This window comes from Chinchilla lanigera, unplaced genomic scaffold (genome assembly GCF_000276665.1).
Source record: "Chinchilla lanigera isolate Chin_1 unplaced genomic scaffold, ChiLan1.0 scaffold00057, whole genome shotgun sequence".
Classification (NCBI taxonomy): domain Eukaryota; kingdom Metazoa; phylum Chordata; class Mammalia; order Rodentia; family Chinchillidae; genus Chinchilla; species Chinchilla lanigera.
This window is the reverse complement of record NW_004955458.1, coordinates 3190954-3202258: the sequence shown is the minus strand read 5'-3', so window position 1 is coordinate 3202258 and position 11305 is coordinate 3190954. Positions and strand designations below refer to the sequence as shown.

At 44.6% G+C, this 11305-nt stretch overlaps 2 protein-coding genes across 2 annotated transcripts; both read left to right on the top strand.

Moving 5' to 3' along the window:
- The first annotated feature begins 790 nt into the window (after window positions 1–790).
- Window positions 791–1729, top strand: LOC102025089 (olfactory receptor 9-like). The gene has a single exon (XM_013520865.1). It carries the CDS (start codon window positions 791–793, stop codon window positions 1727–1729), a length of 939 nt encoding a protein of 312 aa, XP_013376319.1.
- A 7431-nt stretch (window positions 1730–9160) lies between these two features.
- Window positions 9161–10099, top strand: LOC102024766 (olfactory receptor 9-like). Its single transcript, XM_013520802.1, has one exon. It carries the CDS (start codon window positions 9161–9163, stop codon window positions 10097–10099), a length of 939 nt encoding a protein of 312 aa, XP_013376256.1.
- Window positions 10100–11305: the final 1206 nt, after the last annotated feature.

Below are 11305 nucleotides of genomic sequence, written 5' to 3'. Positions count from 1 at the left end.
CAGAACCCTGTTTCCGCAGGAAATAGTACTGAGAATTAACAAATGGGATCATAATTTAAAAGCTTCTGAACAGCAAAATAAAAAAACAACAGAGCTATTTTCAGAGGACTAATATCTGCAATATATAAAGAACTAAAAAACATTAGATCTTCTCCAAATAAAAGCCCCAGTGAAAAAATGGAAATGAATAGACATTTCCTCCTCCTTTCTTTGTTTTTTCTCCTCACATTCTGCTCTGGGAATCAGGCTCTTGGGGAGACTCAGCTGCTGTGACGTGCTGCTGGGGAGCAGCATTCTGAGGACCTTGGGGAGCTCTGTAGACAAAAGCCCCACAGGCACTCTATTTAGTTTTTGATCCTGTGTGTTGTCTTTCTCTCTTCTTGCTGCTCTCTCATTCTCACTCCTCTGGATCCATTTTAAAAATTATCTCCTTCTGGCAGTCTGCCTGGTCCTCATTTTCTGTCTGTATCTCAACTCTTTCTCAAGGGAGCTGTCCTTGCATTCCCAGCACTTTACTCTCAGAACAGAGTCTCTGCGTGAGTGGAAAACCATCCTGGGATCATTAAATACCCAGCCTTCAGGAATTGCTGCCATTTTCCCTCAGCTTCTCTGGTTTATCTTCCTTCTGGTCTGAGATATTGTTTTCTGGGAGGAGTCAGCAGCAGAACGGGTGCTCAGTCACCCTATTCCTGAGCAGTGGGACTGCGGACTTTCCCACATCCTTCCTGACCTGACTCCCCATGTAAGTGCGTGAGACCCTTTTGAATCCTGCCAGTCTGGCTTTGGGGATATGGTTGGTGACAATGGCACAGCGGTGACTGAGTTCATTCTGTTGGGGTTCTCAGGTTTCCACTCCCTCCGAGGACCTCTGTTTTGGGGGGTGCTCTGCATCTACCTGGTCACCTTGCTGGGCAACTCCCTGATCGTCGTCCTCACACTGGCTGACCCTGCGCTCCGCTCCCCCATGTACTTCTTCCTTCGCCACTTCTCCCTGGTGGAGATCCTCTACACCAGCACCACTGTGCCCAAGATGCTGGTTGACCTCCTGTCTACTCACCCCACCATACCACTTGCAAGTTGCTTCACCCAGATGTATTTCTTTGCTCTCTTTGGCATTGCTGAATGCTGCCTTCTCACTGCCATGGCCTATGACCGCTATGCTGCCATCTGCCGGCCACTGCATTATAGCACCCTGATGAACCAGGGAGCGTGTACCAGCATGGTGGGGGCCTCTTACCTCATGGGCGTCATCACGGGCACCACTCACTCCATCTGCATCTTCACCTTGCCTTTCCATGGTGCCAACATCATCCACCACTACATGTGTGATGTCATGCCTGTGCTGAGACTGGCTACTGCAAACACCTTCTGGGGTGAAGTGGGGGACCTCACCATGACAATAGCCTTTATCCTAACCCCTTTTTTGCTGATCATGACCTCCTACGCCTGCATTCTTGTCACCATCCTTGGAGTAGCAACATCCGAGGGGCGTCGAAAGCTCTTCTCTACCTGCTCCTCCCACCTTTTTGTCGTCATTCTCTTTTTTGGGCCTGCGACTGTGGCTTATCTGAGGCCTGAGGCAGGCTCCTCTCCAGACACGGATCAGGTCATTGCTGTCTTCTACACAGTGGTCACCCCCATGTTCAATCCTTTTGTCTACACCCTGAGGAACAAGGAGGTCACAGGGGCCATGAGGAGATTCATGACTAGGTACCTCTGGGGCCCCTGACACCCCTCTCCTCTCCTCAATCCTTGGCATAAAGACCTGACTCTTGGTCACTCTCAGGCAAGGGGGATGCTTGGACCAGCACTCCATGGGGTTGGGCCTGCTGTGTGTTAGTGTGAATGTTGGGCTCCTTGCTCTACCCAGAGTGAGGGCCCAAGGTACGGACATGCTGCTTAGAGCTGCACTTCTGTAGCCCATTTTATTTATAGACTTCACCTGTGTTGATCACTAGTGCAGAGCTGGAAAAACACACACTTGAAGGGAAATTGAGGAAGGAAAGCTGTTGTGACAGCCACGTGCGATCTAGCAATTCTTGGTCTTCCCTGGGCTCAAGGGGGTTCCTGGGGTTATAATTCTTGGGATACCTCTTTCTCCCCCTTCCCCAGAGGCTCCTTATTGCAAGCTTCTCTCTGGCGTCAGTCATCTGTGCTGCAACAAGTGCTCCTTTCCTCTAGCTGTGATGTCCAGCCTGGGTGTCCGGGGTGACAGTGCAGGAACCAGGCTGGAGAGGTTGGCTTGGCTTTGGAAGTTCAGGCACTGAGTCTAGCTTGGTGCTGCTATAGATGGGCAGCATCTGTCTGGTTACTTTGCTCTTGGTAGCCTTTCTCTTGGGATGCCTGAGAAAGTGGTGTTCTCTGCTCACCACTCAGACTTGCTACTTGCTTTCCCGTGATCCCCCCCCCCCATGATTCTATGGTAGAAATTCAAAACCTTCTTTCATGTCTGAGTGGGACTAGAAGGTCTTATTTGGCCATTAGATTCTCAAAATGATGCTTTCTTTCTTGCAACAAACTGTGATGATCTCCTTGGAGTCCACCTTAATTTCTGCCAGAGCATCCAGCACCTTTTTGCTTTTCTTTGGAAACCAGGTCTTGTTTGTTTACAAACTCTTCAGCTACAAGTCATAGGAGAGAGCAGTACGAAGCACAATAATGTGAGTATTTTATTTATTTTATTTTACTTTTTGTCTTTTTGAGACAGGGTCTTGCTGTGTAGTTCAGACTGGCCTTAAGTTCACTTTGTAGCTCAGGCTGGTCTCAAACTTGCAACAATCCTCCTGCCTCAGCCTCCCGAATGCTGGGATTACAGGCGTGCACCACCACGCTTGGCTAATGTGAATTTTTTAATAGCATTGATTTTCTTTCCTGTTTAAAAAGTAACAATTTGTTGCATAGAATTTTGTACCCATACAAAAATAACTACTAACATTTTGGTTTAATTAGTGTCATAGAAAATTAGTCAACATTCTCTCTGTACACATATATGCATATATTTCTAAAAACTAAAAATGAGTATATTGTCTAAATCACTCTGTAATACTTATTTCTACTTTATCAAAGTAAATTTTGCCATGTATCTTATTAGGGAACTTTAAAATATGATTTTAATGTTCACATAATATCCTACTATATGGACATACTACAATTTTAAACAAGCTCCTGTCATTTTATTAGAATTTTTGGTCATGGATATTGTTGAGATGGATTTTGTTTCACTTATATCTTTGTATATTAATGTGTGCTTTTTTGAGCTGAAATTCCAAATTGGAATTGCTGAACCAAAATGGTTTTGAAACATTTGGACTAAGAGTCAGGGATGATGTGAGATTAGACGGCCCAGGGAAGATAAGCACGGGGAATGTATAGGTAGATATTTAATATCTTCATGAAACAGAGGGGTCTGATGGAAGGACATGAATATGCCTTTCCTCAGTGTACTGAGGACAAAGTGAGATGGTTTGGATTGCAAATATACCGTACGGCATCAAATTTTGACCCAAGGAAGCATTTTCTGATCTAGTTGTTGTCTGAAGGAGACAAAGACAGAGACCCCACCTTTTTCCTCCTTTGTTCTGAGCTGGGGAAAAATGAGGAGGATCTGAGGGCACTGCACTGACTTAGGCCCAGGGCACTTCATGCTTCTCTCACTGACATGGTGAAGTAAACAACCCTTAAGGTTTAGTGCGAGAATGTTCCTGGAAATATTCGGCCAGAGGGATCTGGATAGTATTACCTTCCCGTGAAAGAAATATTTGAGTCAGACATTAAAATATCACCCACTGTTTATGAGAAATTTAACCGTATTTCACTGGGGGTGTAAAGTTGGGGAGCAGGCTGGAGGGAGACAGGGAGACTTGGCTGACTCGAGGGAATCAATTAAAACTCACCCAGTGACCACGGGGAGAAAGAATTTAAGAGCTGCATCTGTGTCCGCAATGCAAGTTACTGCTCAGACTTTTGGAGTAAAAGGGATGTCAAGGGCCAGAGAGGCCAGTCCCTGTCAGCAGCTCGTTGCACTTGTGAGATATGTACTCAGTCGTTTAAAAGAAAAACAGCAAACCAAAAACCCCGCCAAAACAAAACACTTGGCCAGGGAGAGTCCAAAAACCCTGGGCTCAGGGTAAATCACTTTTCCAGCCTCATATGTTTTTTCATGATCTCTAGAAAAGAAGTCACACAATTCTAGCTTCTACAGTCTATCACTATCTTCAGAGGCTAGTTGAGACCAGTTTTATCCTAAAGTCTTTATTGGTTGGCCTGTGGCCACTGGTCTGCTTTTCTTATATCTGTAGTATTTTTCCATTCATTTTCCCTCTCTTGATTTCCTCATGTTCTTCCAGCAACACCACCCCCAGAGAATTGAACACGCCCCCTGTACATGTGCTTGTCTGGAAACCCCACCGAGGGTGAGGGGGGCTCTCCTGTACCTGGATATGCATTTTCACAGCACCTGAAGTCTTTGTTCTGTGCTGCCTTATACCTAGCCCTCAGCTGCTATGGCAGAGGCCCAGAGAGATTCAGGGTGTGCATGCCTTGGGAGGAACCCAGGATTCTCTGACTGTGACCATGCTTCCCTGCTACGACTATGGCTTTCTGTACTCTCTTTGTTCCTGCCACGGTGCACCCCCTCCTCCCCCAGGAGCTCACGTACAACACTGAGTTCTGCTGCTGAGGCAGGAACAGGGGTTGTGGCTCTGTCCTGGGAAGAGCAAGGCTTGTGGCTCAAACTCTTTTTCTGGGATATCTACTCTCCTGGTTGCTGCATGTGATCCTCTGAGCCTTGCACACTGGACTTCAGGGAAGCACAGGCTTGGGATCTTTCACCCATGAAGCAGTCTTAGTCCCTCAGGGCCCTGGTTGTGGTACCTTACACCACCATATGGCCCCTTCCCTCTCCTACACTTTGGTCTCTGTCTCTGACCTCAAGCTCTGTGTGGGACCTGTGCTGGTTGGAGAAGCTGCGGAGCTGCTCTGATTGCTCTTGGGCATTCCTGGGTACTCTTTCTAAGGGAAGATTTCCCCTGTGCGTGCATGCAAAATACGCTGACACATGTGCACACAACGCACACATCTGCACATAGAGTTGCAGTAGAGAGTGGGTGGAAAGACCAGAAGCCTGGAGATGTCGATTCAGCCCCATGACCCTTGCTGACTGTGGAGAAATATTATTCCCTTCCACCCCTGTTTCCTCTTCCCTATCATGATGGAACTAGAACAGATGTGTCCAAGGCAACTTCTGCTGCTGTCAGACTGTGTGATGTGACATGAAATACTTCACCTCTATCACAGCTGTTTCCTCATCTGCAGAGTGGCATTATTTAAAGTGCTTTGAATTAGGATTATGTGTGGTCATTTATGTTGTATGGCCATGTCCTGAACGTGATACATATTTTTACTGGCCTTAGCTGCACTTAATTCACTGAGTGATTTTTCGGAACACAGCATGCGTTTGTGTTGACCTCAGTGTCCTCTTGTGAAGACTGGGGAGTTTGAGCAAGTAGATCTCCAAGTCCATTCCTTTCAGTATCTCCTCTTTATGTGCAGCCCAGAGTGAGGATAACCTTGAATGTGTTTATTCAGAGATTCACCACATGGAACAATGTGATCCCATTTGCACTCACTCCAAAAATGTGTTGCTTGGAATTGTGCAGATTTTTAGAAGCAAAACAAGAAGGAAAAGAAAAATCATACATACATACAAACACGTACACACACACACACACACACACACACACACACAAAATAAAACATAGAAAACAAAACACTTCCCTTTTTTGGTCTATGTTTTTGGAACCCCATTTTTATTTATACCCCTTTTGAAATGTAAATTACAAAGTGTCGAACATCATCAGCTGGAAACCACCCAACTTTTCATCATTCTGTGCTTGGATAGTAGCTTTTTCCCAGGTGTATGTTTGAAAAAATGTGCAGTGATGATCGGAAACATTCACTACTGGCCAACTTAGAAAATGACACTCCTGATGAAAGACATAAGGTAGGCAGAGTTGGTTGAAAATAAGTTACATATTAAGATATGCAAATAGATTAAAATAAATTCCATGATTCTATTTTAATCTTTTATATACTGTTTTTTTGTATTATATTCTTTGTGGATCTCAAATATATTTTAAAATACAAAACCAAGAAGAACATAACTAACACCCAAATCCATTCTTCTTAGAGCATCTCATTGCTAATACTTGGGTACCTTCTACCATTTATCTGTCATTTATTAGAATACAGATTTTTATATTGAAAATATAATGTTTGTACTTATTTTTCTTTATCACCTTGTGATAGCCTCCAAATTTGTTTTCATGTCAATAAATGTGTCTGTGGTGGTGGGATTTGAATCAAGAGCCTCAGGCACATTAGGCAAGGACTGTATTGCTGAGTTACAACATTAGTTCAATATGTAAAACTTTTTAAAGAATAATATTTTATTTTTACAGTTCTTAAAGGTTTACAGAAAACTTGCTAAGACATTATATAAAATTCCAAAGTATGGCATAATCAGTTTCCTGTATTAGTAACACCTTAAGCCAATATGGTACCTTTGTCACAATTGGTGAACCAATAGCAATACATAATGACTACTTAAAGTCTATCTCTGATTCATATTTTCTTAGTTTTTACTTAATGTCCTTTTGCTATCCCAGGACCTTGAAAAAGATAATATATTTAGCTGTCTTGTCTTTGTGTCTCAGACTTTCTTTGCCTTAATGACCTTGATGGTTTTGAGGAGCACTGACTGGTATTTATTTTGTAGGATGCTGTTCTATTAAAACCTGACTGGATTTTTTTTTTTTTTTTTGTATTATTGGCCTGTGTAAAATGGCCTGTGCTGTTTTCTTCACATCATATCAAAGACGTGAACGTCTGCATGATTTATCACAGTCAATGCTGACATTGGTCACTCTTTGAGATGGTGTTTTTCAAGTTTCTCCAATGTAGTTCTTCTTCTCCCCCTCTTCCTACAAGATCAGTGTGTGCAGTTTCGTATAAGGACGAGTGAATTGTGCTCTCCTTCCTTAATGGCAAACTAATTAGATAAATTACTTGAAAAAAACTTTGTTGTTTTGTTGTACTAGGGATTGGATGGAAGGCCTTCACACTCTACTTTGTCCTTAGTCTTTTTCTTATTATTTTCTTTAATTTTGACACCATCTCTCTGTCACTAAGTTTTCTGGCTGTTCTCAGACTTGTGATCCTCTTGCCTCAGCCTCCCAGACTGATGAGATTACTGGTGTGCACCAAGCTGAAGTTCTTAAAATGTTTCACAAAATAATATCAATATGTATCAGTACGGAGTACAACAACCATTGTTAATTTCCTATCACCTTGTCTGAGATTCCGTATTGCTTGTATAGTTTTTGTGTTATGTTCTAAACGTATGTGTGTTCGTTAAAATATTTTCATTCTTTTCTCTTTAAAATAAAAAATTTTTTTTCACAAAATAAGAAAGAAAATAATGCAACCAACCACAGGCTGTCTTGGCTTAGAAAGATATCCTAGAGCACTGAACTGGACACGAACCTGTAGCATGAGGAAAACTTCTTATTTTATTTTTATTTTTTTATTTTAAAAATGAAAAAAACTTCCAAAACAGCAATGAAGACAAAATCAAAACAACACAAAAACAACAAAAATGATACATGAACTCAAAACAAAATGATAGGAATTAACAGTGGTTGCTACATTATATACTATTAACTTCAACAAAGTTGCTCAGTCCACCAGATGTAAGAATGTAAGATTGATCAAACAATCAAAGACAGTAACAAGTAATAAAAAATACAACATTGGAAATGATGCAGAGCTTCACCATACAAGATGGTAGGAGTTCAACAATGGTTCTTATACTGCATATTGTTTTCAGATCAGTCAGTCTGATTACCAGAGTCAAGTGTGCAAAATTGGTCAAGAAAAAAGAAAATTTTAAGCACTGACTGTTCCTTTCAATAAACTACACACATAAGCAATACACCTATTCCAGCTAAAACTTCTTATTTTAAGTGATACACATTAGTTGAAGGAACTTCAAGTTCTCTTGGTCTTTTTTCATTGCGTCTCTAGTGCCCAAGGCATCCTCCCAGGTCACCTCTGTCATCCCCTGCCAGAAGAATGTCATCAGCTCCAGCTAAGGTCTAAGAGAGTATTCCTTATTTCTAAAGTTCAGAGAAAACTAGCTTTTCTCAGCAGCTAGGGGACGGTCAAACCCTGGGTGGGGTTGGGATTTCTTCACACCTGTTGCCATTTCATAATTTGTTTTTGAGGATTAGCACTGTTTTAGAAAAAGATGTTTAAAAAATTGCTCATGAGGCTTTGGTGAGAATATTGGAAAGTAATGGAGAATTGGACAGCAAGGACAGGGAGCAGCCCTGAGGGCACCGGCCGGGGTAAGAACACTGGGTTTTCCAGCCCAGCTCCTTCCGGCCCAGCTGAGGGACCCTGGGTGCTCCCTACGCAGGCTTGGCTGCCTGCATTGGGTGATGCAGCAGGAGGGAGCTACCCCTCCTCTCATCTTTCCCCGTCGGATTTTCCTTCCTACCATCTGCTCTGGGATCAGGCTCTTGGGGGGCACTGAGCTGCTGTGCTGTGCTGCTGGGGAGGGGCATCCTGAGGGCCCTGGGGATCTCACTGCAGGTAAAAGCATCACAGGTTTTTTGGCCTTTGTTTTCGACCCTGCGCTTTGTGTCTCTTCTGCTGTTGATCTCTCACTGCCTATCCTTCTCTGCTTCAAAGTGGATTCGCTTTTCCTCCTATGTCCTTCTGCCAGCTTTATTTACTCTCTCTGGCCTCCATTTTCTGCTCACATTCTAAGTCGTGTTTTAAGGGGAGCTGTGTTTTCTTTCCCAGCTCTTTACTCTTAGAACCCCGTCTCTGCCTGAGAGGAAAAACCATGCTGGTGCTCATGAAGCCACCAGCCTCCAGGAAGACCACTGCTTCCTCTCCTCTTTGGCTTATCTTCCTTCTGCTCTGAGACATTTTCCTTGGAAGAAGCCACCAGGAGGCCAGGTGCTCATCCATCCTAGTCCGCGGCTGTAATGTTCTTTCCCACATTTCCTTGCCACAGCCTTTGTCTTTGCCTGGTTACCTCCCGGTGCTGCATGAGACCTTCTCTAGCTCCTTGCTGCAGTCTGGCTTTGGGGACATGGTTGGCGACAATGGCACAGCGGTGACTGAGTTTATTCTGTTGGGGTTCTCAGGTTTCCACTCCCTCCGAGGACCTCTGTTTTGGGGGGTGCTCTGCATCTACCTGGTCACCTTGCTGGGCAACTCCCTGATCGTCGTCCTCACACTGGCTGACCCTGCGCTCCGCTCCCCCATGTACTTCTTCCTTCGCCACTTCTCCCTGGTGGAGATCCTCTACACCAGCACCATCGCGCCCAGGATGCTGGTCGACCTCCTGTCCCCGCGCCCCACCATCCCACTTGTCAGCTGCTTCATCCAGATGTATTTCTTTTCCTTCTTTGGGGTCACCGAGTGCTGCCTGCTCACTGCCATGGCCTATGACCGCTATGCTGCCATCTGCCGGCCACTGCATTACACCGCCCTGATGAAGCCGGGAGCGTGTACCAGCATGGTGGGGGCCTCTTACCTCATGGGCGTCATCACCGGCGCCATTCACTCCGTCTGCATTTTTACTTTGCCCTTCCATGGTGCCAACACCATCTACCACTACATGTGCGATATCATGCCTGTGCTGAGACTGGCCACTGCGAGCACCTTCAGGGGAGAAGTCGGGAAGCTCATCATCACTATATTCTTCATCGTGACCCCTTTCATGCTGATCATGACCTCCTACGCCTGTATCCTTGCCACCATCCTTGGGGTTGCAACATCCCAGGGGCGTCGAAAAGTCTTCTCTACCTGCTCGTCCCATCTGTTTGTCGTCATTCTCTTTTTCGGGTCTGCATCTGTGGCTTATCTGAGGCCTGAGTCAGGTTCCTCTGTGGACACAGACCAGATCTACGCCTTTTTCTACACAGTGGTTACGCCTATGTTCAACCCTTTTGTCTACACCCTGAGGAACAAGGAGGTCACGGGGGCCATGAAGTGGCTCATGCACAGGTACTTCTGGAGCCTTTGACCTTCCTGTCTCCTCCTGAGTTCTTGGAGCTAAGGACCTGACTCCCGGCCACTTCCAAGGAGGAGGGGAAGCCTGGACGTGCAGTGCACAGGTCCTGGCCTGCTGTGTGTTGATGTGAGTGTGGAGTTCCTTGCTTTACCCAGTGTGAGGGCCCAAGGCACAGACATGCTACTGAGGCCTTGGATTCTGGGCCTGCTTTTATGTCTTTGACCTGGCTCGATTGCAGGTACAAAGCTCGGTACACATACACTTGAAGAGAGGAGGAGGGAAGGCAGCTGTGATTGTTGTGTGCAATGACCTAGCAATTCCTTGTCTTCCCTGAGGCTTCAGTACCTTCCCCGGTTGCAATTCCTGAGGCATCCCTCTTTATGCTTTTCCCAGAGACACCTGGTTGCGAGCTTTTTTTCCTGACACCAGTCATCTCTGCTGCAACAAAAGCCTCTTTTCTTCAGGTGTGATCTCCAGCCTTGGGCTCCCTGTGACCCAGAGAGAATAGCGCCCTGGTTTGTTTGGTTTACCTTTGGGAGTTTAAACACTGAATCTTGGTGCTGTTTTCTGTGGTGCAGCATCTGTCTAGTTACTGGCTCCTAACTGCTACTCTCTCTCCGGGAATCCCTGAGATGTTGGTCTTTTCTGCTAAACTTCTCCCATCCCCTGACAGACTTGCTCTTTTTTTTCCTTTGGATCCTATAGTAGAAGTTCACCTCCCTTTTCCTCCCTTAATGGCATCAGAAGGTCTGATCCTGGCCTTTGACTCTTGAAATGTCACTTTTGTTTCTTGCAAAAAGCTCTGTGCTTTATCTCCGTGGATTCCACCTCAATTTGCTGGTGAGAGAATCCAGCACCTTTTTACAGTTCTTGGGAGCCATATCTTGCTTGTTCACTAACTCCCTTTCATCTATAAACCACGGGAGAGAGCAGCACAAGCAGGGAAATCACTCTGATGGCACAATAATGAGAACTTTTAAATAGCATTAAAACAGTCTCACTGTTAATTTCAGAGAACTTCGCATTCAGAAGAAAGGAACTACTAACATTTTGGTGTCAATAATGTCTTTGAAAAATTACTGAAGCCTGTTTTCTCTCTGTGTGCAGATATACGCCTATTTGTAAAAACTAGAAATGAGATTACATTTTTAAGTTGTTTTGTAATAGTCATTTTCTACTTAACTAAATTATATTTAATATTATACCTTTTTAGGCCAT